This window comes from Peromyscus maniculatus, chromosome 12 (assembly GCF_049852395.1).
Source record: "Peromyscus maniculatus bairdii isolate BWxNUB_F1_BW_parent chromosome 12, HU_Pman_BW_mat_3.1, whole genome shotgun sequence".
Classification (NCBI taxonomy): Eukaryota; Metazoa; Chordata; class Mammalia; order Rodentia; family Cricetidae; genus Peromyscus; species Peromyscus maniculatus.
In genome coordinates this window covers 7,798,068-7,825,033 of record NC_134863.1, presented here as the reverse complement: position 1 = coordinate 7,825,033, position 26,966 = coordinate 7,798,068, and the positions used below count along the sequence as shown (strand labels likewise).

General features: G+C 42.1%; 1 protein-coding gene across 4 annotated transcripts in view; it reads left to right on the top strand.

The window, feature by feature from the left end:
• Positions 1-26,262, top strand: part of Senp2 (SUMO specific peptidase 2) — a 44,794-nt gene extending 18,532 nt beyond the window's left edge. For all 4 annotated transcript variants that reach the window (XM_006987727.4, XM_016006263.3, XM_076548537.1 and 1 more), the window contains exons 8-17: positions 665-759; positions 1,259-1,310; positions 4,081-4,141; positions 6,188-6,361; positions 7,820-7,951; positions 9,718-9,921; positions 10,676-10,755; positions 20,713-20,797; positions 22,485-22,580; positions 24,990-26,262. In XM_006987727.4, the coding sequence (XP_006987789.1) occupies positions 665-759; positions 1,259-1,310; positions 4,081-4,141; positions 6,188-6,361; positions 7,820-7,951; positions 9,718-9,921; positions 10,676-10,755; positions 20,713-20,797; positions 22,485-22,580; positions 24,990-25,052 (1,042 nt within the window). In that variant the 3' untranslated portion in view covers positions 25,053-26,262. The remainder of the gene's footprint in view (positions 1-664; positions 760-1,258; positions 1,311-4,080; positions 4,142-6,187; positions 6,362-7,819; positions 7,952-9,717; positions 9,922-10,675; positions 10,756-20,712; positions 20,798-22,484; positions 22,581-24,989) is intronic.
• The last annotated feature ends 704 nt before the right edge of the window (positions 26,263-26,966 follow it).

The window sequence follows — 26,966 nt, the reverse complement described above, 5'->3', positions numbered from 1 at the left end:
CAGAAAGGGAATCACTGCCCAACCTCCTCCACACGAGCATTTCCCACAGTTTCTGTCTCTCTGCCTTTGTCCTAGCTCCTTTCTTCTGCTCATCTTTCTGTCCCTTCTCTCCTTTTTTCTCTTTATTCCCTCACAGCCTCTCCTTCTGTATTTCATTTTTCTTACTGCACGCACACACACATACAGTCTCTGAGGTATCTAGTGATTGCATTTTAGCATCCTCTACTTAGAAATAAAATTAAAGTTAACTGGGTCATAAGAACTTTGTTTATGTGATTGCTTGTTAATTAAATATGCCAGCGATTTGAACAGGTAGATAACAGCAGCAAAAGGAAGTGATGTCTAGTCTTACATTTATCTGGAGGAATGGGCAGGAAGGTATAAATTCAGGATTTCAGTTCACCTGGTAATCCTAACAAGTGATTGCAAATACACCGAGTCCCACGAAGTATAGAACTATCAAGTTGAGTTACAGAATTGTCTAGCTTACTGAATACAGAAAAAATAAATTATTATTTGGGAGTTTTAACTTTGGTTATTGCATATCATATGGGTTTTCGTTGTCGTCCTGGTGTTGTGGGTCGGAATGTTAGTCCTTTCTCCACTGTGACTGAGGTCTTTCCTTTTGTGCCTGAGCTGATGTTCTTCCTTTTGTCTTCCTAAGTTCTCAGAGAAGTCAGATGGATACATTAAAGACCAAAGGCTGGGTGGAGGAGCAGAGTCATGGAGTCAGAACAACCCACTTTGTTCCAAAACAGTGTGAGTTCTAGATTTAGCTCTATCTTAAGATATTGACCGTAGTTCATGTAAGAGCATGCTTGTTTAAAATTGGCACACTACTCAAAGATGGTATACCACGCTGTAAGTATTGTCAGGCTGTAAGGCATTGGCTAGCAGACCTGAAGTTTTATTTTAAAAAAGAAAATTGCTTTAAGATTAAGTTGAATTGCGAAATGTCTGTATAGTAGTATATTTTGTGAGACTAAAATTAACTGACTTCATATTAACTTCCTTAAATTTCTCCAAGAATTGTTCACTGAATGACTAGCTTATCAGATGATCTGGTGTCAATTTGTGCTCAAGAGTATATTGAAGAAAGAGAAAGTTACATGTATTTTAGGTGCTTGTATGTGAGGCAGCCGTGGATTTGGAGTTCACATTAGCATCAGTGCAAACAAATGTCCTGATACTTTGAATCTGAGAGTTGAATTTCCAACCTGTGACTGGCTAGTAAAGATCTTTCTTTTTATTCCTACAGACAGAGTTGTTGAAACAAGGGGACCTCTCTGTTCAATGAGAAGTGAGAAGAGGTATGTGGCCCATTTAATTCTAAGATTTCATTTAGAGTAAGTCTTCTCACAAGTTACATTTATGAATAACCATGAGGAACTTTGGATCTCCTCAGGCGGCTAACTAGTCAGCACTGTAAGTAGATAAATAGTTCTTAAGTCACACACTTCTAGGCTGCCCTCATCTCTTAGCCATCGGGGTTTGAGGAAGTAGGTGTTTCTTAGGAGTATGGGTGGGTGGCATCTCCAGTGGCTACTGTCCCAAGCGTAGGAACAGTGAACGTAGTCCTGCTCTCCTTAGGACTTTGGATGGTTATTTTATTAGCAGACTTTGCCAGGAGTGGCCAAGGGTCCAAATCTGGCCCATCTGTTCTTGTTAGGTAAATCACAGAGGGAAGGAAGTGTGAACCAAGCTACAAAGCCTGAAATTTTATTTCTGGGTCCTTTTCAGAAAGATGTGTTGACCATTGGTTTAGAGGACTATATAAACTCAAAGCCATTTTAAGGAAACATGTGTTTATTATTTATAAATTAAATGCCAGGATAGGTTCCAGAAAGACATAAATGTATCCTCAGAGAACTCACAGTGGGGTAATTATTGTGCATAGTTCACTACACGTAGTAACTATCACTCACATGCTGTGAATCTTAGGTACTTCATAAGAGTAGAAAGAAATTGGTATATCAATATCCAAACAGAAATCGTATAGGACAGTTTGAAAAGTTTGTTGAAGTTTACAACTTTTCAAAGGCTTGTTGGATTACCGTCTCAGATCAGTTGAGTAGGTGTTACTGTCTATTCTGTGAGCCGAGTTCTGACAGAACCAGTGTTGTAGAGGATTGATTTTGACTCAGGGTTCAGCCCATTGTGATGGGTAAGCACGGCAAGGTAGTGGTAGATCAGGAAGCGGAGGAAGGGAATGCTTGCTTGTCACCAGTCTCCTCCCAGCTTCCAGTCTGGAACGGTGAGCCCTCATAGACATATCCTGTCTACTAGGTGACTCTGAATCCAGTCATGATTACCATTGCAAGTTCACCACATGGACAGCATGTCTTACCAGCTTGACAATAGCTGAGCTCCCTTGGACCACAACTGCCATGGCCTCTGAGTGTTTAGGTGGATGGCCGTAGGCAACTCTCTGCAAGGAAGGTACCTTTCTTCTTGAGGCAGCCTTCAAAACGACATTACAGGGCTGGCAAGATGGCTCAGGAGCTTACCACCAAGTCTGAAGACCTGAGTTTGATTCCCAGAACCCACATGGTAGAGAGAACCAACCTTCTGAGGTTGCCTTCTGTTTTACTTGTGTATCACTGAACTTTTCACCCCCTCCAATAAATACATAAGTGTAAGAGTTCCAGAAACAAAAAGCAAACCAAACAAAGAAACTGCTCTGATAACAATAAAGCAGTCAATAAGGCAGGGTCACAGTTTTGTGCTTTAATCATGGGGCCAGTTGTTTAGTCTAGGGAAGAGTTGCTGAGTGTTTTTTGGGGGACAGGGCGGCTGGGGTGAGTTAGCAGTACCAATCCTTTTTAATAATTACATCCTCCTCGTTCATCACTGTCATCCTTTGGTTCAAGTCTTCTGTAAGCTTGGCCATGCCACATCCTGACTGCTGAGCTGTGTTTCTTCAGTTGGTCACTGCTCCCCCACCCACCTTTTTTCAAGAGAAGGGGCAGGGAGGGCACGTGTGTGTATGTGTGCAGAGGTCAGAGGTGGAGACATTAGATGTCTTCCTCAGTCATTTTCTACTCTTTTTTAGACACGGTCTCTCACTGAACCTGGTGCTCGTTGATCTGGCTAAACTGGCTGGCCAGCAAGCCTTAGCCTCCTGTCCCCTCCTCTCTAGAGCTGGGATGATAAGCATGTGCTGTAACACCCAGCTTTTACATGGGTGCTGGACTTAGACTCAGTGTTTTACCAACTCATCCATGTCTTCAGCCCCTTTTTCCAGTCTTTTGAGATAGGGTCTTACTGCGTAAGTAAGGCTGACCTCAAACTCATGATCCTCCTGCCTCTGCCCACTGAGTGCAGAGGTTACAGGCATATACCACCTCTTCCTATACCCCATCCTCTTTAAAATCACCCTGAGATAAGCTTCTGGGTTGCAGAGAAAATCGAGCTATTCTTCAACTTGTAGTCCCAGGGTCCCCGTCTGAACCTCATGAGTGCAGTCCATTGTCTGCATTTCTTTCGGCATGGTGGTTTTCTCAGCACCTGTCAGAATCTCCGTTCAGCTCTGCTTTTAGCATTCTAGAGTAGTGCTCTCTCCTGTATCTCCATTTTCCCTGTGTCCTTCCTTCAGACTAGTTGTAGAACTGTGAGATCCACAGAGAGGTCTAGTTACAGCAGCAGCCACACTTCCCTGACACCAGTCCTTCATGTTATTTCCACCACTGCTGTGAAAGTGCCCGACGGACGACTTGAGGGACGGTTGATTTAACTCACAGTTGTAGAGGCCAGCCATCATGGTGAGGGAAGCATTAGAAAGAGTGGCACGGTTTATCTGCGGCAGGCCAGGAGTCGGACAGGCCAGGCCAGCCCTCCAGACCACCTTTGTTCAGAGATTAGTAAATCCTAATTAAAATCAAAGAAAGAATTTGAGACAGGATCTCAGTTTAGCCCAGGCTAGCCTCAAACTCATTGTTTAGCCTTGAGCAACTGATCTTCCTGCCTCCAGTTCCCTGAGTTCTGGGATTACAGATGTGCACTACTAGTAAATCTTACTTCTGGAACTAATACGCACTACGTTAAACAGCAGAAGTGTAAATCTGACGGTTTCCTTCTCAGGTACTCAAAGGGAAAAGCTGATACAGACAAGATGGTGGGGCTCCGCCTAGAAAAGGAAGGTGTAAGTAGAAGTCCTTGGTAAAGGTTGGTTTGGTTGTTTGGTTTTGTTTTTCCAGACAGGGTTTCTCTGTGTAGCCTTGGAGTCTGTCCTGGAACTCACTCTGTAGCCCAGGCTGGCCTCAAACTCAGAGATTCACCTGCCTCTGCCTCCCGAATGCTAGGATTAAAGGTGTGCGCCACCACCGCCTGGTCTATTTTCAGTGCAAGTATTAGAGTCAGTGTTTCAGTGATCTCTATATACACACTCAGGGTTTTTGTTTTGTTTTGTCTTGTTTTAACTTTCTTTTTATTTTATGGGCATTGGTGTTTTGCATGCATGTATGTCTGTGTAAGGATGTAGGGTCTGCTGGAACTGGAGTTACAGTTGTGAGCTGACACGTAGATGCTGGGAATTGAACCAAGGTCATTTGGAAGAGCCATCTCTCCAGCCTTCATACTCAGGTTTTTAATAACAAAGTATTTTGCTAAAAATTTAGTATCTGGCAGAAGTATATTTCTCTCTCTCTCTCTCTCTCTCTCTCTCTCTCTCTCTCTCTCTCTCTCTGTCTGTCTGTCTGTCTGTCTACCTACCTTTTGAGTCAGGGTCTCACTGTGTAGCCTTGGCTGGCCTAGAGCTTACTGTATAGACCAGATTGGCCTCAAACTTGTAGAGATCCACTTCCCTCTGTCCCCTGATTGATTAACTAATTAATTAATCCCTCTGCTAGGATTACAGGTGTGCACTGCCACACCCCACACAGGAAAAGATTTCTTGATTAAATGCAACTGAATCTTTTTTTCTCTGTGTAGCTTTGCGCCTTTCCTGGCACTCACTTTGTAGACCAGGCTGGCCTCGAACTCACAGAGATCCACCTGCCTCTGCCTCTGCCTCCCGAGTGCTGGGATTAAAGGCGTGCGCCACCACCGCCCGGTGCAACTGAATCTTTACGTTACTCACATTTTAGTTACATCGAATTACAAAAGAGTTTAAGTCTCAAAACATTCCCTTATCTAATGTTCTCTGTTTCTAGTGATTCTAGATCGCTCTTTGTGTTTAATTATCATTTATCATGGATTTAGCGAAACAAAGAGTGCTCATAGTCTTAGCACTTGGGGAGGACAAGTCTGGACAGTACAGTGAGAGCTGTTCATTCTATATAATGGAGGAGGGGATGGGGACTGCCTGGCAGTCAGCAAGAAGGAAGAATGCTCAGTGGTATCTTGAGACTACAGTGACTCTACTCCAGAGTTATCTCTAAATCCATTTCCTAACTCTTGTAAGGTGTGGGTTTTATATATGGGGGCAAAATAGAGGACTAGACTGTAGTTCAGTGGTAGTGTTTGTCTAGCGTGTTAAAGGTCTTAGGTTACAACCCCAATACAGAAAGAGGAAGAAGTAAATTGAAGCAGGTTTAACTAACACAGGCTGACCCTGAATAAGGACAGAAGTCGATTTCTCTGTATGATGCTCTGCAGGCCATAGTTTGTGCCTTTCTAGAATTCATAAACACCTTTTAACCACATTTTAGATTGGGATAGGAACTGAACATGATTTCCTTCCTACTCCCTGAGGGATGGCGAGGGTTTCAGTTTTCAGTTGATATGCCCTGTGGGCCTTTGTTTAACTCTGAAGCTTCTGCCCACCCTTGCCAGAGCAGACAGACAGGCTGAGTCTGTCCTGCTGTCTGGAGAGATGCCAGTTCTCATATTCTCTCTCTTAAGTTAATGTCAGAGTTTTACACTTTTTATTAATTTTATAAACACCATACACCAAAACTAAGCAGACCCAAAGTCTGTACATCTTCGTGAACTGTATGTACAGTTTTACAAAGGCCACTTGGAACAGAGGCTGTGTGGCTTCACATTGGAGTTTACACTTTCACTATCAAATATATTTTTATGCACTTATTCACCACCCAAAATGAAAATCCATGAGAGGTAAAACTAGAAAACAGTTAGCTCTGTATCTTCTTTCATAACTTGTACAGCACTTTATATTCCATATGTAGTGTGTAGTAGTGTGTATGTGCAAGATGAAGCATGTCAACGTTGGAACTCTTTTGGTCAGACAAGGGGACACCAACTGGAGCCCGACCTGTCCGAAGAAGTCTCTGCCCGGCTTCGCCTTGGAAGCGGAAGCAATGGCTTACTCAGGAGGAGAATGTCAGTGCTCGAGGCAAAGGAGAAGAGCTTCCCTAGCAGAGAGAAGGAGAGAAGAGCAGAACTCTCTGAACTTACAGAGGTATAATTCCTGTGTGGGCCAGAGAAAGGTGGCTGCTTTAGTCCAGCCAGTTTCTCTAGACTTACATGCATGCTGTGTTCTGAGGAGTTTCTCCAGATATGGACTGAATGTATGAAGTTATAAAAACGAAACAAGAGCTGGACTCTGGGTCAGCTTGTGCTGCTGTGTTGATCATCTGTGGTCTGTGGGAAGGTGGCTTGATGGACAAGTATACTTAGTTTTGGTTCTTTTCTCTTCTGAAACTGGGTCATGGTTGTTACTTAGCCCAGGGTGGTCTGGAACTCATGGCTGTCCTCTTGCTGCTAGCCTCCGAAATGCTGGAATGTGAGCATGTGCTATCATACCTGCCCGTAATTGATTGTTTTTCTACCCTTCAAATGTTTTGAGTTTTAAAATATGGTATCAAATGAATGTATTGAACATTTTTAAAATTATGGTTTTCTAAAACATCCTTTTTTTAATTGATTACCGTACTTGAATATAATGAAAGTTTATTAAAAAAAATTGGAAATGAAAGTAGTTAAAATTCTTATTTTAAAGGGGATTCCTCATACTGGCTCTTCCTCCCCTGTTGTCTTGGTATTTGTGTGGAGGAGTTCACTTAAGAGTGATCTCTGCACAGGAGTTCTTGTAGTTCATCTCTACTGCCATAACGTGGATCAGAGTGGTTTGGGGGGAGAAGGGTTTATTTTTGCTCTCCCTTCCAGGTTTGAGCGCGTGTATTTTAGCTAGATGTATCACACCAACAGTCAGGAGCAAAGAGTGAGTGTCTAGATGCATGACCACTCAGCCCTGTTTCTCCATTCTGCTGGGTTCCTCCACATCAATTGACTTAACAGTCAAATTGACTTAACAGTCCTCCACAGACATGCCCACAGGGCAACTAAATGTAGGTGATCACTAGCTATAATTCTCTTCTCTAGGTCCTGTCGAGATGAACATTAAAGCTAACCATGACAGAGGTAGAGATATCAAGTCTTAATTACAAAATTATGCGGAAAGATAAAAAACAATAGTGGAAATAATTTTGATTGGGTTCATAAGCTAAATATACATTTAGTTGCATAATTCACTAAAATAATTCAAGGAAGGATAGCCATTATTACTTTACTGTTTTGGCTTGGTTTGGTTTTTTTTTTCCTGAGACAGGATTTCTCTGGCTGACCTAGAACTCACTCTGTAGACAGGCTGACCTCAAACTCACAGAGATTCACCTGCCTCTGCCTCTGCCTCCTGGGACTAAAGGCATGTGCTACCACCACCTAGCTTATTAAGATTGTTTAATAGTTGAAAATTTGAATGTTCTTACACTGCAGTTTTGTAGCTCTTGAATAGTGGATTTTCTCAAAGATCACCAGGTGTTGCTGAGATGAAAGGCTTTTTTTTTTCATTCTGAGGCTTTTGATACCTGATAGTGGTTCTATGCTAAAGTCACATCCTCTGGATCTTCTAATTCAGGACATGGAAAAGGAAATCAGTAATGCCCTGGGCCATGGACCACCAGATGAGATCCTAAGCAGCGCTTTCAAATTGCGAATTACCCGAGGAGATATCCAGACCTTAAAGAACTATCAGTGGCTCAATGATGAGGTGAGTTCCGTCTGTTTGTCCTGTGACTGTCATTCTGTGTAGTCATCCACTGTCTGTTGTCAAAGTGACTTCTGCCCAGTTACAAGGGCCTGGGGAGTGACTTCAGTTTCTGTTTGCTGCCTTTTGTCTAGTGACAGGGGTCACTAGAACCAGGGGTCTCCCACGCTAGGCAAGCAAGTGGTCTGCACTCAGCTGCGTCCTCTGCCCTTTGTTTTTCCTTTTATCTCCTACTTTGAGACAAGCTTCCACTAAGTTGTCCAGGCTGGCCTTATCTTACATAGTTCAGACAGGCCTTGAACCCTGTTGTGATCCTCCTGCCTCACCATATCCTCCTGAATAACTGGGTCGTAGGCTTTCCCACCAGCCCCAGGGATTGTTTGTTGTTTTGCTGTTCTTTTCATGCTGGAAATTGAACCTAGGATCTTGTGCAAGCCCTCTCCCACTGAGTTGTGCACCACCTCATTAGTGCAAAACATCTCCTTAAAAATGTAGTGAGGTGGCTGTGGTGGCACATGCATTACATCCAGTAGAACTCAGGAGGCAGAGGCAGGCAGATTTCTTGAGTTTGAAGCCAGCCGGGGCTACATAGTGAGACCTTGTCCTCTGCCACCAAAGGCAGGCATTGCACACAGTTCTGGTTCCACACAGCCCAGTCTCGATGCCTGCAGCTTCACTGTCTGCTGCTGGTACAGTGGTGGGGAGTGGTGCTTGGGCCCCCCACACGGGAAGGAAAGGGGACCGTGGCTCGTTCTGCCTTCAGCTGCTTTATAAGGTAGTCTCTCCATGGGTAGAGTGCTCATGAGTGAGTCATTGCCTACACCATCACACCGAGTTGAGTATTAGGTTTCTGTGTAAGTCTAGAGAAAGGACAAGAGAGATGATGCAGCAGTTAAGAGTGCTTGCTGCTCTTCTGCGGACCCTCGTTTGGTTCCCAGCACCCACGTCCCCTGGCTTAACAGCTATAAAGGATCTTATGTCTCTGGCTCCATGGGACCCTGCATTCAATGTGCATATACCCACATGTATATACATAGTTAAAAATAAATCTTAAAGAATTTTTGATTGATATGTGTTCAAGCCATAGCAAACGATAAATATAAAAAGTCACTCAATGTATTGTCTGCGTCAGTACATATTCTGCAAAGGCTGGCTTATTTCTTACTACTTTTTCAGTTAGCCAACTGCTCTGTCCTTGATTTTCTCTCATTTGCTCCGTCTTCCTGTGTCACAAGCCTAGTTATATGAAAGTACTGTCATTTGTAAATGTAATTGTAAATATGCTTGTTGTAAAATTTTTGAAAAATACTTTATATTTGAAGAAATTATTGTTCAAAAGCTTCATACATATCTTGACATTTCTTTTTCCGGGAAATATATCGGAATTGAGGTTAATTTTAGATATAATGATATAGCTAATAGTTCATTTTTCTGCATAACAGTTGCATATACCTTCTCATTATTGAATAGAAATGTGATTCATGTGCTTCAAAATTATAGTCACATGACTTGCTGCATTTCATTTAGGGAGATGGTCTAGTACTGGGAATTGAATCCAGGGTTTTGTATGCATTACACAAGCACTGTACCGTTGAGCTCAGTCTGTAGCCCTTTATCCTTCTTTGTCTTGCTCGTTTGTACTGAACAGTTTTCTGACTTCTTGCATGGAGTGCCCTTTCCCTAAGCATCTCACTTTCTGATTCAGATAGGAATTTAATTTTGTAATGTATCTGCCATGTTCCAAATTTTAATCTCTTGGTATTTTACAGGTCATTAATTTTTACATGAATCTTTTAGTGGAAAGGAGTAAAAAGCAAGGCTATCCAGCACTTCATGCATTCAGTACATTCTTCTATCCTAAATTAAAGTCTGGGGGTTACCAAGCAGTGAAAAGATGGACCAAAGGGGTAAATCTCTTTGAACAAGAACTTGTTCTGGTACCTATTCATCGGAAGGTGCATTGGAGCCTGGTGGTGAGTTGAGAGGGTTAATTGTTGGCACTTGGTTATAGACTCCTCTCCCCTTCCCTTCTCTCTTCTCCCTCCCTTACTTCCCTTCTTTCCCTGACCTTCTCTTCTCACCTTCCTCCTTCCCTCTCCTGTCCCCCTTTTCCTCTGTCCACACTTCTTTCCTTTCTTGTCTTGGGGATCAATCCCTGAACCTCGTACAAGCTAAGAAAGGATTCTCCTGCTGATTGCAGCCCTAGTGTAGATGATTGTCCTCAACAATGAAGGCTGTTTCACTCTCCAGTGAAGGAAATAAGGCCAACAGTGTCTGAAAGGCAAGCTCTGCAGAGTCCTTTCTCTAAGTGTTGATTTGTTCAGCTTCAAAAGCTGCAAGGCATGCGTTGAGGAGGAGCTTTGACTTTTATCAGAAAGATGCGGGGGAAAATCCCTTACTAGGAGGATTATTGATGCCTGATGAACAGCTTCTAGGCCTTTGTAGAGGAATTGAAGTATGTCTTGTTAATCTCAAACCATCTGTTTATGAACTAGAAGTTCATAAATCTGTTCATATTGTTACATGTGTTAAAAATTTTAAAATGGTATTATTTTTAGAAATAAAATCATACTGCTATGAGTGTTTATGATGTTTCTGGCATGGTATGATAGCACATGCCGGGATCCCAGTACTTAGGAGGCTGAGGGAGGAGGAGCTGGTGTTCACCCAGGCTGGGTTCAAACAGCAAAAAAGGATGTCTAAGGATTTTTGTCTTTTTCCACATAGGTAATGGACCTAAGAAAAAAGTGTCTTAAATATCTGGATTCTATGGGACAAAAAGGCCACAGGATCTGTGAGGTTCTTCTGTAAGTAAAATCTGCAAGTCTTACTTCTGTGCTGTTTTCCTCCATTGGATGGCCTCTCTTCTGCTTAATCCTAGGACGCTCTGAGTGGCTGTCTTAATGTGTAGTATGAGTAACACCTAATGATAGGAAGTGCTTCTTCAGGGCTTCGTTAAATCCACCTGTTTGTCTAAAACTAACGTAGGAGCTGATCACAGCTGAGAGTTTCTGTTTGCTAAATCATGGACGGCAACTTTGCAGGTGTTTCCATGGAAGGCATTCTCTAGAATCCCGATTGGAATTAGATTTCCTTGAAATTGGAATTCTAGGTGTTCTGAAAAACTGTTAGCCAGGGAGTCTTGGCCTGTAATCCTAAAGTCACCTTGTATCTCTGTGGCTCATTTCATAGAACTCAGGGATTTTTTTTTTTTTTTAAAGGCATGTGCTAACCCAAACCTACTTTTTTTTTAAAGATTTATTTATTTATTATGTATACAGTATTCTGCCTGCATGTGTCCCTGCAGGCCAGAAGAGGGTACCAGATCTCATTACAAGTGGTTGTGAGGCACCATGTAGTTGCTGGGAATTGAACTCAGGACCTCTGGAAGAGCAGTTGGTGCTCTTAACCACTGAGCCATCTCTCCAGCCCCCCTCAGGGATGTTTTTTAAATAAAGTGTGTGGTTTGTGCAGGCAAGTATTCCAAGTACAGTAGTCCCCACCCAGTGTTGTTAGGTGTATATTCCAGGTGAGCATCTACAACTACAGCAGTGAAGAACCAACCTGTGTGGACTGCTTTGTCTCAAAGTATGGAAGTTCATCTGTTTTCCCGTGTTTCAGGAACCCCCTTTGTGTTGCTATTTTTGCCTTTAGGAGCCATTATTAAGTAAAATAATTGCTACTTGGACACAGATATTCTGCTGTCCTGATAGTAGATCTGCTAATCGAACAGTTGCAATTATGTATAGAATGATGGTATAGAGCAGGGCTTCTTAAACATTGCCCACTTCTCTTTCCACCTGAGAAATTTCTGTGTGTCCCTAGGCACACAGGCACATAAAATAGTGTTCATACAGTCAAACATTTTCTAATAAGAGATGGGCCTAGGAAGTGAACTTAATGGCAAGCGTTGGCAGCAAGCCCCTTACCAGCTGAGCCGTCTTGCTGACTCCCCCCCACCCCCAACTCACTCTGTAGCCCAGGCTGGCCTCCAACTCAGAGATCTGCCCGCCTCTGCCTCCTGAGTGGTGGGATTGAAGGTGTGCATCACCACAGCCTGACACAAACAGCAGTTTTTAAAATCAGACATTCTAACATTGAATACAACCCAGAGATATATTCATTTGATGCTTTTATGCTGGATAGAAAAATAGTATAATTAGACAGATTTGTTTCTATAGGAGCGGGAATCTGTGTACAGTAAAAAACTTGGCATTCATAATGTGCAGTAGTCTCCAGGCTGAGGTGAGGCATTTGGGTCAGCTCTGGTTAGTGTGTGACGGTACAGGCAGTGCACAGGACACATGCTGTGTCTTGAGAACCACGGCTGTAGTGAAATGGCTGGTGCTGCTGATGCAGCATGGGCCACTGCTGCCCCAACACCTCCTTAGTTCATAATATCATTAAACCAAACAACATTTGGTACTGGTTGGTGAACATTCGGAGACCTGCTGTTGCCATAGTTTTGTGGCTGCCATCTTTAGTCACATGACCCTATATCATGGTATGACCCACACTTCAGAAGCTCCTGGGTGTATATTGTGAATGTTGTGCGTAAAGCAGGCAGTACCAGATTTCCTCATGCTACTTAGAGTAGTGTGCAGTTTAAAAATTATGAAATGCTTCTTCCTAGAATTTTCTATTTCATATTCTTGGACTGAGATAACTGAAACCATAGAAAGTAAAACCTTGGAGAAGGGGGACTCCATTAGTAATTGCTAGAAACCTCCCTTAAAAGCATAGGTACTTCTTCGTTGTCCTGATTGGTTGTGTATTTAAAGTGCATCAATAAGCTCAATGTACTGGAGTTTTATGTCAGCTTGATACAAGCTAAAGTTCAGTGAGGAAGTAACCTCATTTGAGAAAGTGCCTCCCTAAGATGGGGCTGTAGGCAAGCCCAGTTGATGGGGGAGGGCCCAGCCAGTTGTAGATGGTGCCATCCCTGGGCTGGTGGTCCTGGTTCTATAAGAAAGCAGGCTGAACAAGCCATGTGGAGCAAGCCTGTAAGCAGCACCCTTCTGTGGCCACTGCATTAGCTCCTGCCTCTGAGCTCCTGACCTGACTTCCTTCAGTGATGGACTACATGTGGAAGTGTAAGCCTAATAAACCCTTTTCTCCCCAAGTTAATTTAGTCATGGTGTTTTGTCACATTAGTGACAACTCCATAGTCTTTTAAACTTTGGCAACAACAGCTCCTGCTTTTAACTTGAGTAAGGATGAACAGAAATGCAACATTCATTTTACAAAGAACAGTTATTGAGATAATCAGTTTTCTTAACGGTTCCAGAAGAAAACCATGCATTCAAAAGTTGTGGGCAGCACAAACTGGACATGATGGTTTTGTTTATTTTAATAAAAGGGGACACACAGTTGGAAGAGTAGGGAAGGGAGGATGGATCTGGGAGGACTGGAGGAGGGATGGGAGTATGATCAGAATAGTACAAAATTCTCTAAGAACTAATACAGAGAAATTATTAATAATAGTTTATTTTACTTTTTCCTCAATATTTTAGTGTAGATCTTTTTTACTGATGGTTAACTTAGACAAACGTATAGAGAAGAAATATTTAATACTCAGAAGATACTAAATTGTTTATGATCCTTATAGTATTTATTGTGTAAAAGTATTAGATGTAGATATGTGTGTATATACATGTATTGTCCCCTGCATAGAGATTTCCTAGTAAAATCACACAGTATGCTGTTCTGTGCTGCTTGCTAATACTTTTATTATATTTTTACTCTTCTTACTGTCTTTGAAAGGTTCCTGGATGTAGCTAATCCCTCAGTGCAACACACACTATTTAGTTTTATTTTGTGTGTATGAGTGTTTTTGCCAGCATATCTGTATATACCTTGTGCCCACTGAGGCTAGAAAAGGATATCAGAGTCACTGGAAATGGAGTTACAGATGGTTGTGAGCTGCCATTTGGGGACTAGGAACTGAACCTGGGTCCTCTGTAGGAGCAAATGCTCTTGTAACCACTGAGCCATCATTCTAGCCCCCAAAGATTTAGTTATTTTTATTTTATGTGTATTGGCGTTTTGCCTCCACATATGTCTGCTCATCATGTACCTTCTGGTGGCCATGAAAGCCAGAAGGGCCACGAATCCCCTTGGGACTAGAGTTGTAGACAGCTGTGAGCTGCTGTGTCTATCCTGGGAATTGAACCTGGGTTCTCTGAAAGAGCAGTCTGCGCTTGTAAGAGCAAATGCTCTAATCCACTCAGCTGCCTCTTTTCAGCTGCAGAATTCACTTTCCTTTATGATACTCATCACTTTCCATTAGGAGAAAAAATTAATTCTGCATTATAAGAACAAGTAATACTAAGGATTAAGACTTACTTGTGAGCTGGGCATGGTGGTGCACGCCTGGGAGGCAGAGGAGACAGATCTCTGTGAGTTCAAGGCCAGCCTGGTCTACAGAGTGAGTTCCAGGACAGCCAGAGCTACACAGAGAAACCCTGTCTAGAAAAAAAAAAAAACTAAGAAAAAGACTTATTTGTGGCCGGACATGGTGGCTCATGCCTTTGATCCCAGCTTGGGAGTCTGAGACAGGAGCATCTTGGATTAGAGGCCAGTCTGGACTTCTGTACAAATAGGGAAAGACTTTTTTGTTAGGTTCAACTTTAGAAGGCTATAAAACATTTAAGATACCTAAAATGTTTACCTCCCGAAAGCCAATTTTAGCCCTGCTGGGGACAGTGTTTCTCCAGTTGAGAATGTACATTCTAGTCTTGCACAGTTTTTACTGTATTCCATGTAGGTGGTCCAGCTTGTTGAATTTGAGGACCTTGAGATTAAAATTAAAATTGAGGTTAAAATGAGTTACTCATAGTATTTAAGAATATATCTCCTGAGGTAGAGAGATGGCTCAGTGGTTAAAATCACTTGTTGTTCTTGCAAAGGTTCCCTGATTCAGTTCCCAGCATCTGCTTGGTGGCCCACAACTCTCTCTAACTCTAGTTTTGGGGAATCTATTGCCCTCTTCTGGCCTCAATAGTATCAGTCATGAATATGGTACACATAACTACAGGGAAAAACTCATACACAAATCCTTTTTCAAAGAATATATCTCTATAGCTTGTTGTGGTGGGCATACCTTAATCCCAGCACTTGGGAGGCAGAAGCACAGGGATCTGTGAGTTCAAGGCCAGCCTTGTAAGGAATTCTTTTCTATAACTGCAGTGGTGTTAACCATGCTTAGGAAGTTAATTATCAGTAAAGTCTTTTTTTAGTGTATGTGTGTGCAAGTTCATGTATGTATGGATGGCTACGTGTAGGTACTTGGGTTTGTGTGGCAGACAGAGGACAACCCTGGGTGTTGTCCTTAGGAGCACCTTCTGCCTGCTTTGAGACACGATCTCCAATTAGGCTAGACTAACTGAACAGCAAAACCCATGGGTCCTCCTGTCTTTTCTTCCTGGTGTTGGGATTATAGGCACATATGCCCTTATCACACATTTCTAGATGTTCTCCCCACAGGCCCCGAGCCAGTCAGAGTTCAGACGTGTACTTACTGTCCCTTTAGCCTCTTTGAATTGAAAACTGTCTTCTTGCCTTGTTTTGTATTTTATGACGATGACTTTTTTAGTCCAGTCCACTTTGTTTCTTAATTTGAAGTGAGGAAAGGCACACTGTAACAGCGATTTAGTTCAGTGTTGATTTACAATTTTAATTTACAAATGTAAATAATTTATCTTGATCATATCCATCGCCCACTCTCCCGTCTTAGGCATTTCTCTCAGGCATTCCCAACATACCCCACTTCACAGCCCCTGCCCTTCTCCTAGGCCCTTTCAAGTTTCCTGATTATATAATACACAGATATAAAAATTAAAAGCTAGTATCCACATGTGAAAAAGGATATACAGTGTTTGTCTTTTTGAGTCTAGGTGAGTCTAGTCCCATCCATTTGCTTGTCAATTTCACAATTTCATTTGTCCTTACAGTTGAATAAAACTCCATTGTGTATGTGTAGCACATCATCATCATCATCAGTTTATAGACATCTAGGCTGATTCTGCTTCCTGGCTATTGTGAAGAGAGCAGCAATGAACACGAATGTGCAAGTTTCTCTGAGGATATGGAGTCGTTAGGGTGCATCCAAGAGTGGTCTAGCTGGGACACATGGAAGTTCTGTTTTTAGCAGTTTGAGAAACTCCATGGTGGCTATACCATTTACATTCCCACCAACAGTATATCAGGCCTTCTTTCCTTGCGTGCACACCAGCATTTGTTTCTCACCATAGCCGTTCTGACTACGGTGAGGTTTCAGAGTAGTTTTAATCATGTTGAACACTTACTTCTTCAGTGCATACTAGCCGTTTGTCCTCCTTTGAGAATTCTCTGTCCAGTCCCATTCTAATAACTGGCTTTCCTCAATGTGTAGTCCTTGGATTCCTTGTGTTTTCTAGAATCCTCTGAAGATTGTTCTCTCATTCTGTAGACTGTTTCTTCACTTAATTGACAGCTTTCTTTGTTGTCAAAAGCTTTTTAATTTCATGAGACCACACTTGTGGATGATTGGCCTTATTTCCTGAGCAGTCAGAGTACTGTTTAGATAGTCCTTACCCATGCCTATATTTCAGTGTACTCCTTTTACCCCTGGCAGTTTCAGGGCTTAGCTTGAGGCCCTAGATCCACTTGGAATTGATTTTTTAGTTTAGTTGATTTTCTTTTCTTTTTTTGTGGGTAGATAGCCAGTTTTCCCAGTACCATTTGTTGAACATGCTGTCTTTTCTCTATGTATTTTGGGCATCTTTGTCAAAACTCCAGTGGCTGAAGTTGCATGGTCTTATGTTTGGGTTCCCTATTGTATCCCATTTACTCATTGAATCTGTTTTTATATCAGTACCACGCTGTTTTTATTAATATGGATCTGTAATATAACTTCAAATCAGGTATGGTGATAACTTCAATGGCTTGATTTTTGCTTAGGATTGCTTTGCCTCTCCAGGGTCTCTTGTGTTTCCATATAGACTTTAAAATGCTTTTTTTTTTTTTGGTGGGGGTGGGGTGGGGTGGGGTGGATGGGGGGGTGGGGGGTGGGGGGCAGTGTGTCACATTTCTTTTTTTCAAGACAGGGTTTCTCTGTGTAATAGTCCTGGCTGTTCTGGAACTCACTCCGTGGAGCAGGCTGGCCTCTGCCTCCCAAATGCTGAAATTAGGTTTATTCCAAGGTACTTTTTTTTTTTTTTTTTTTTTTTTGAGGCTGTTAAAAATTGGATCACTGCTGGGCAGTGGTGGCACATGCCTTTAATCCTAGCACTCGGGAGGCAGAGGCAGGCAGATCTCTATGAATTCGACTCCAGCCTGGTCTACAGAGTGAGTTCCAGGACAGCCAAGGTTGTTACACAGAGAAACCCAGTTTTGAAAAACCAAAAAAAAAAAAAAATCGGATTACTTCCAAGATTTCAGTTTCTTTGTCATTGATATATAGGAAGGATTTGTGTGTTGCTTTTGTGTCCTGCCACTGAACGTGTGTATCAGTTCTAATAGTTTTCTGGTTAGTCTTTAGGGGCTCGTGTATACAATCATAGCAGATGCAGATAGGGGCCTTTGGCATCTTTCCTTTGCTGTTTGTATCCTTTTATGTGCTCCCCTTGTCTTGCTCTAGCTAAGGCTTCTAGGACTGTACTGAAGAAGAGTGGAAAAGTTGGACACCTTTGTCTCGTTCCTTATTTTAGTGGAAATGCTTTGAGGGTTTTCCACCCATTTAATATCATGTTGGCTGTAGGCTGTCATATGTAGGCTTTATTATATTATGATTTTTTTTCCTAATCCAAGTTAGAACCTTTACCATAAAGGAATGGAAGGTTTTGTCTGCGCTTTTTCTACATCTGTCCAGATGTCCATGGGGTTTCTGTCCTCTGCTCCATTTGTGTGACTTAGAACATTTATTGGCTCACACCTGTTGCGTTCCTGTATCTCTGATCAAGTAGCACCACCAGCTTCATCATGGTGAATGATCTTTTTGATGTATTTGCAAGTATTTAGTTTAAGTTCATCATGGGAATTAGTTTGTTGATTCTCTCACTCCATGTCTTTATCTGCCTTTGGTTTGGAAGTGTTTCTTCCATTTCTATGGAGTGGCTTGAGAAGCATTGGAGGGCTTCATAAACATCACCATGACTCCATCTGGGCCTGGACTGCTTTTTGTTGGGAGAGCTTTAATCACTGCTTAAATCCCATTGCATGTTATAGATCTTTTTAAGCTTTTCATTTCATCTTGGTTCAATTTTGGTTAGTCACATTGTCTAGAAATTCATCCATTTCTTTTTGATTTTCTGACTTAGTGGAATATATATTTTCAACACATGACCTGGTGTTTTGTATAAGTTATGTTTTTGTTTATATGTTTTAGTTTGATGTGTATGGGTGTTTTGCCTGAATGTATGTCTGTGCATCATATTTTGCAGTGCCCAAGGAGGCTAGAAGAGGCCATCAGATCCCTGGGACTAGACTTATAGACCAGCTGTGAACTACTATGTGGGTGCTGGGAATTGAACCCAGGTCCTCTGGAAAAGCAACCAGTGCTTTTACCCAGTGAGCTGTCTCTAACCTCCAGACCTGATGTTTTTCATTTCACTGGTATCTGGTGTGATGGTTCCCTTTTCACCTGTAATTGTATAAGTTGGTGTCTTCTTTCTTTTGGTTAGTTTGGTTTGTCAATCTTATTTATCTTTTCAATGAACCCACTCTTAGTTTCAATGATTATGTTTTTCTTTTCATTTCTATTTTATTAATTTCTAGACTGATCATAAAGATTTCTTTTCATTTACTTACTTGAGGTTTGGCTTATTCTTTTTTTTTCCCTTTTTACGAAAATCCTTTAAGGTATATCATTCATAGTATTTGCAATGTCTCTGATTTCTTCATCAACATGTAGAGCTGTAAAGGTCCCTGTAGGACTGCTTTCATTGTGTCCCAGAGGTTCTGAGACATTGTTTTCACTGTCATTTAGTTCCAGGACCCATTCATTGTTCAATAGTCTGTTGCTTCATCAACATCAGTTTGTGTGTGCCTTAGGGTTTCTCTTGATGTTCACCTGTAGACATATTCCACTGGCTTCATCAACATCAGTTGTGTGTGCCTTAGGGTTTCTCTTGATGTTCACCTGTAGACATATTCCATTGTGATGAATAGGATACAAGGAATTACTTCTGTTTTCCTAGGTTTGTTAAGACTAAACCAGGGTATCGAATTCCTGCCATTTTATTTGTTTTGTACTGGTTGGGGTTGTCCTTCCTTAGTATTTAATTCTAGCATGGTTCATCTGGCCTGAGCCTCATGGGTAGATTTTTTTTCTCTCTTTAGTCAGGATCCCTTTAACTATCACCTGCAGAGTTGGCTTGGTATAGTCATAAATTACTTTTATCTTTATCAGAATTTTTTATTTTTCCTTCAATGATGTCAAGTAACTTTGCCTGTGTATATTATTCCACACTGGCAGTTAACTTTCAGAACTTGATAAAATATCCCAAGCCTTTCTGGATTTTAAAATTTGTTGATTAATCGATATTATTTGGGGGGGTCCAGCTCCTACCTTTTGAAGGGTTCTTAGGTAGAGGAGAGAGGAATTAAGGAAAGAGAGACCTAGATGACAAGAAGAAAGACAGAAACACAGGATAGCTTCGGGAGGGCCTGGTCAATACCCACCAGCCTTGTCCTTCATTGAAAAGGGCTTTTATAACATGCCATGGGCCAAGCAAAAGACCACCTGCTTGCAAGATCAAAGCACACCGTCCAGCCAAGTGTAATCACACCCGTGGTGAAATCATCCCATCATGCAGCCCTGCTGGGTGAAGCAGCTCAGACTCTCTGATCCTGAGTAAGTTCTCACTAAGGAAGCCTCTGTGGGCTCCCACAGTTACTCAGATGGGCTGCGGCTTGGTGTTCCCTCTTGCCGCCCACCTTCAGTATACTTCCTGTCTATGTCTGTAGCGTTCTAACTGTAACGTGACCAGGGAGGGACTTTTCTGGTTTGTTCAATGCTATATGCCTCCTGTATCGAGGTTGGCATTTGTTTTCCTAACGCTAGGAAATTTTCTGTTGTGATTCTTTTGAAAATGGCCTCTGTGTCTTTAGAATGAGATTTCTCCTTTTATGCTTATAACCCATAAATTAGATCTTTTCAGAATGTCACATATATCTTGTACTTCCCACCAGTACCTTTTTATTGTTTGATCTTTAGCCTTGTGGGATTGTTTCATTTCTCTTCTGTCCTCTCCTTGACTTGTTCTGTTGCTGAGACTCCCACAGTTTTAAATTTTGACTTGCCAGCATTTCTGTTTGGCTTTCTTCAGTGTCTCTTTGTTGATTTTCTTTTTCTTTCATAACATCCATCACCTTTATTTTATTCATCTGTTTGTGTTCTTGAAGACGTTTGTTATCATTCTCTTGAATTTTCTGGGATTTCATGTAGCTCACTCTCACTAGATACCATTACCGTATGGTTAATCATTTCTAGAGGAGTTCTGCTGTCTTGATTTTTTTTTTCTGTTCCTCATTAATGCATTGGGGTTTACACATCTGGTGTTATTTCTTTGCTTACTTACTTAATTTTTTTTATTTAATTAATTTTTACTAGCAGGAAAGGAAAACCTAAAACTCAAAATCAAAATATTACATTTCTAAAAGGCCAGTAGATCCAGATTTGAGAATGACATCCCTGCTGAACATCACCAAGTCCTTTTTAATCACAGAGAGTGGTCTCCTGGGCCTTCAGTGATACATTCATTATTTGTTTTTGTTTTCTTTAGTCAGTATTTGCAGGATGAAAGTAAGACCAAAAGAAATACAGATCTCAATCTCTTAGAGTGGACCCACTACAGCATGAAGCCACATGTAAGTGACACTTGTCTGTGTTTCTTTCTTGTTTCACTCATTCTGTAAGCACACAATTTCCAGAAGTGTGGTTGGGGTGTGTGTGTGTCTGTGTGTCTCTGTGTGTGTGACACTAAAGATTAAATTTAGGCTCTGTGGATACAATCTCAGTCCTAAGGTTTATATATTTAAATAATAATTTAATATGTGCATTGGTGTTTTGCCTGCCTGTATGTCTGTGTGAGGGTGTCAGGTCTCCTGGAACTGGAGTTACAGACAGTTGTGAAATGTCATGTGGATGCTGGGAATTGAACCTGGGTCCTCTGGAAGTCAGTGCTCCTAACTGCTGAGCCATCTTTCCAGCCCCAGCTTATATTTAAGTGGCCTATTTCTGAACCTATAGCCATTCAGTATAGCCAAGATAGTTGCTTCTTGTCTTTTATCTTGCTTTAAATATAAACTGTTTTGGGAAAGTCCAGTCTCGTGTCTGAAAATGGGACCCAGGGTACTGTGAGATCAAAGGCAGGCAGACCCCTGACTACAGACTGCAGCTTATAGTCCATGTGGACAGAAGCATGGCACAAAGTGGCAGCAGGCCCAGTGGCTACCTCTGATTGGCTCAGAAGGTTAGGTCACAATAGAAATGGCCCCATCTAACAATAATTTTCTGTTTTTTTTTCTTGAACTAATATTAGAGACTAAAGGCACATTCTGTGTATTCTCAGTGTCAAAGTCTGGTCCTGCAGCTCCCATACATACCACTTCAATGGTTTTACCTGCCACAGTATACTAGGAAACTATATGCTGAGAATACTGACCAGGTTCAACTCAGGCTCAGTTAGGGTCACATTTCAAGATGGCCACAGTCATGTCAAGCCAAGATGGGGATGATACAGACCTGGGCACACAGCTTTTTCCATATGAGTTTATCTTCTGATGTTCTTAGAGCTGCTTGCTCCTAGTTGTTTCTGCCTCAGGGACATAACTCAAGGAGTGATCCTAGTTGGTTAAAACCTCTGAGATGGTTTTCTCATCTCACTTGAAACTTTAGGGATCCTAAGCAACAGGCAGTTGTCCTGGTTGTTAAAACCGTGTAACCTCTGCAGTATTTGTTATGCCTGTGTCATGAGCCCCCAGAGACCACCAGGAGTCAGAGTTCACATGCAAAAGCAAAGAACCTTTATTGCAAGCTCGAGCTTGGACTTCCCATCCGTTCCGACACAGCTATTGGACCAGGGAGAGCGTTGCGCTCAGTTGTATCAAACAGTGACTGGTACTGGCATTTGCTGCAAGGAAACTGGCAATCTATAGACAGATTGTGTAAGCTGTCCTTCATGTTCTAGAGCATTTAGTGCTTGTTTGTCTCAATTCTGATTGGTCTCCCACAGGGTAAAGTTTGTGACTTTTCCTGGTTATTGTAATGGTGAGGCCCGGTCCCAGTAGTGTTAGTCCGCAGAACTTAGAACTCTCACTTGCTTTACTTCTTTTTTCTGTCAGATGTTTCTATGGGGCCTCATATGCTGTCATGATTAGGGTTTTTATACCACAAAGAGTAAGAGTGATTGTGTTTGTGTGTGCATCTGTGTGTGTGCAACACCAGATTTATCCACCTTTGTCGTACTGTTTTTCCACAGTGATGTTTAGAGAGAGACTAAGGGTATGTATGTAATATTTTACCTCTTCCTCCTTTCTGTTTGTTTTGTTTTAGGAGATTCCTCAACAGTTGAATGGGAGTGATTGTGGAATGTTTACTTGTAAATATGCAGATTATATTTCTAGGGACAAACCTATCACATTTACTCAGGTGAGTCCAAGCTGCTTCTCATGTCCTTGCTTGTTCCTGTCCTTTCGCAGTGCCTGGCCCACGACAGGCTCTTCTCACAGACAGACTGTCCTAGGAACCTTAGGTGAGGCCCCACTCAGAATCAGTGATGTGCATGCTCGTCATGGGCTGTATTCCTGGACTTGACCAAGAATTCTTGATGACGGGTGGTATAATTTGCTTATCCTTGAACTCCATTTTTGATTGGTTCCAGTGTGTTACTGTTTTTAGCTAAAGGGAGGCATGTGAGGATAGATGACAGCGAGGAGAAGCCCCGCCTTGTGAGGACTTCAGCCCCAGGTCTAAGATGGAAGCATAAATGAACGTGCTTTCCTTTCTGAAAGACGTCAGACTTGAGAGGAAATTCAAGTACATCAGGAACCCTTAAGTTCCTGTTTGATAGTGGACTCTCAATCTTTCTACAGCCAGAGTGAACCCCAATCAGAAATATTTCTCATCCATAGACCTCTGTTGGATAGCTCCTGTATGCCAAACAAACTGTTCATTGACTAGTAGAACTAAATGCTTTGGAGGAACATGAAGTAACCAGGGCTGCCCTGCTGAATTCATATCTTTCTGATCTCAGAGAATACACTCTCAGCTTTACTAGGAATAAAGTAATGTTTAGTAATGTTTTACGTGAGGTTTTTTTTTTTTTTTTTTTTTTGAGAGACACAGGGTCTCCCAAAGCACAGGCTGGCCTGGAAATCACTATGTAGCCAAGGATGACCTTGGTACTTCTCATCCTCCTGCCTCTGTCTCCTGATTGCTATGATTATAAGTGTGCACCACTGTGCATATTAGGCATATAGTCTGCTGAGCCCTTGGATGTCTTGAACTATTTAAAATAACTTAAGAATCATGTTAAGGCTGGGCATATGGTACATACCTCTAATCTCAGCACTAGGGAGGCAGAGACCTGAGGGTCTCTGTGAGTTTCAGGCCAGTCTGGTTTACATAGTGAATGCCAGGCCAGCCAGAGCTACATAATGAAAGACCTTGTCTCCAAAAAAAAAAAAAAAAGTATGATCATGTATTAAGACTTTTGCCACACGCATCCTCCGGAAACCCAGTAGTGTGTGATAGAGAGCTAGCTCCCCCTACGTATAATGATGCACCGCAAATAGGCCAAAGGTGAGACCCTCTATTTATTTGGGGTTGGTTTGTTTGTTTTAATTTTTTGAGAGAGGATTTCTCTGTGTGGCCCTGGCTATCTTGGAACTCACTCTGTAGTCCAGGCTGGCCTTGAACTCACAGAGATCCACCTGCCTCTGCCTCTGGAGTGCTGGGATTAAAGGGGTGCACCACCACCACCTGTCTTTTTCCTGCTTTTTAAATAAAGGTCATTTAAATTGAAACCAGGGCCTCAAAAATACTAGGCAAGACCTCTCCTAGGGAGCCATACCATCATGCCCTAAGGTCATTTTTTTAATATAAAAGTGATTTTTTTTTCCCCTCGAGACTGGGTTTCTCTGTGTTGTTTTGGTGCCTGTCCTGGATCTTGCTCTGTAGACCAGGCTGGCCTCAAACTCACAGAGATCCACCTGGCTCTGCCTCCTGAGTGCTGGGATTAAAGGCGTGCGCCACCACTGCCTGGCACGAGTTATTTTTTTAAAGTGATGTTTACTTAGAATGTAGAAAAGTTTCCTATTGTGCCACTGCTTAGACATTCCCATTTGGTGCTTTCTTCTCCTTCTCCTCCTTCTCCTTCTCCTTCTCCTTCTCCTTCTCCTTCTCCTTCTCCTTCTCCTTCTCCTTCTCCTTCTCCTTCTCCTTCTCCTTCTCCTTCTCCTTCTCCTTCTCCTTCTCCTTCTCCTTCTCCTTCTCCTTCTCCTTCTCCTTCTCCTTCTCCTTCTTCTTCTTCTTCTTCTTCTTCTTCTTCTTCTTCTTCTTCTTCTCCTTCTTTCTGCTATTTTTATTATTGTCCCTGTAGTATATAATTCTATATTCAGCTTTGGTTTTTCTAACTTGTAAGTGCATATATATGTATGTGTAATCACACATAATGTATGTATATAGGCCGGGTGTGGGACACTTATAATCCCAGAACTGGGGAGGCTGAGGCAGGAGAAACTCTTGACCATAGCAGCTTAGGCTGTTTAGCAAGACCCTTCTCAAGCAAACAAACAAAATAAAACAAGAACCTTTGTCAAACATGGCAACACATGCCTTATAATCCCAACACTGGAGGTATAGGTGGGAAGATTAGGACAAGAAAGCCTTCTTGGCTAAAACTAAATCCTATTGTGCTTCAGAAATTTATACATGATGTAAAGCTAATTGATAGACATGTGCATCCTATCTTATGTATGTGATGACACCTAAAGGCTGTCATGCTGTGATATTGTGTGCAGAAGTGTGTAATACTGTTGTTTGTGGGATTCCTTTCAGCACCAGATGCCTCTCTTCCGGAAGAAGATGGTGTGGGAAATCCTCCACCAGCAGTTGCTGTGACAATGCCCTGCCCTGGGTCTTCTAGCTGCTGGTGGTTCTTTCATGGATGTTTCCATATACCTCATGCATTATGGGTTAAAAGTCCCCGTATCATTTCTGTTCTTTCACAGGTACTGGGCTATCAAGAGTGCATGAAGGCCTCTCCACAGTAGCCCTGACTTGAGGTGTGGAGGGGCTGCTTGCAGCCCTGTTTGCAAGGCTGTGCCTGCCCAGAGCCCTGGACTGTTCACCCCAAACAAGAACAAATGCTAATTAATGTTGTTTGTTTTAAAGTTATTTCCATATGAATGTGGGAAATGCAGGCTTTGTTCTATGAATTGTTTTTTCTGTGTATTTGTTCCCATGCATTCATTCACTCACTCATTTGCAAACACTGGGCAGTGCCCTTTTCTCACTGCTCTTTTATAATTAACTATAATAATTTGTTTGGACTATTTATTTCTGAAAAGAATGTAATCAAACTGCCACCCCCTGCTGCAGAGGGGCCTCAGCAGGGGGAGGGAGGGGGTGTTGACTAGCTTCTCTAATGCTGGAGTAGGAACTGCCGACATGAAGTTAACGTTCTCCCTTTTGAGGCTTGAAAATGCCAGAAGAAATGATGCTGCTGTGTTGTGGGGATCTGGCTGCCTCTTAGAGGCTCTGCCGCTCTGACACAGGCACAGTTCATGGAAATGTGGCCAAGGACCTCAGTCTCTGCGTCCTCAGAGCAGTGCGTGCTCATCTTAGAGACTTTCTTTTTTAGAACTGAAGTAGCTTGGCTTCCTCTCGAAACTGGATTCAAAGTAACTGTGACCATAAATGTTTCATCCTAGGTGTGGTTGAGTATGACCCTCACAATGGTAAAGGGCTGGCCTGAACCGTCTATTTCAGAAGATGCTCCTCAATTTAAGCCTATTTTTCCTCAGAGTTTTTTTTTTTTTAATATATAAATATATATAAAGCTGAAATTAAGTTCTTGGCTCATTAGCATGCCCTACTCCAGTCCCACTGAGCCTCCGGAGAGAGATTTAGTACCTGGCTCTGAGGTCATCTTTACAGTCATCTATTTTGCATATGAAAGTTTGTATTTAACTTTTTTGTTCATTAAAAATCCTACAGATGTGGTTATGCATTTTTAATTTCAGAAAGTTGGTCAGAGCATATTTTACAAGATCTAGTGCCTAGTGTTGCTTTTATCATGTAATAAAAGACTGTCTGGCAGAACCTAGAATATGCTGATAACTTCTCCTCTTTTGTTGGCTTCAACTTTCCAAACTTGTTCTGGAAATAAACAAAAAGAAGAGATAAACTCGGAAAAGTTGCACGCATGTTAGATACAGATGCACATATCTGCTCTTGAGAATCCTGGGCAAGCTGCTTAGAGTTTGTAACAGTTGAAATCTGCTTTTTCTGAGACTTGAAGTGGCCTTGGTATGGAAGCTGGGCCTGTGATGTAGACCAAATGACTGAGCCTACCCAATGAGACCTGGTGGCCTGTCCAGACCTGAGAGCATGTGGTCCAGTGGTTCATGGGTGAACTGTTTGTGCTTCTTCCTCCATAGGACAGACTGTACAGAGATCCCTTCCTTTAGCCTAGACCCTTTTCCTGCCCCCCCCCCCCCCCCAGGAGCTGTGCCAGTGATGCCGGGATCCAGCTATAACCAAAGGAGCTCAGACGTTGACTGTGTCTACACTGCTGAAAATTGGATGCTAGAATTCTACCTGAGAGTTTATGGCACAGACATACCAAGATGGCTGCCTGACCTGAGTTTAATCCCCTGCACCCACCATGGAAGGAAAAACTGACTCTCCAAATTGTCCTTTAACCTGCACACTGGCACACACCAACAGGTGCACCATAATAGTAATAAGTAGATTTTAAAAGGAATTGAGGGCCTTGGATAAGGTTTGTTTCTGTTGGCTTTGTTCTCTTGG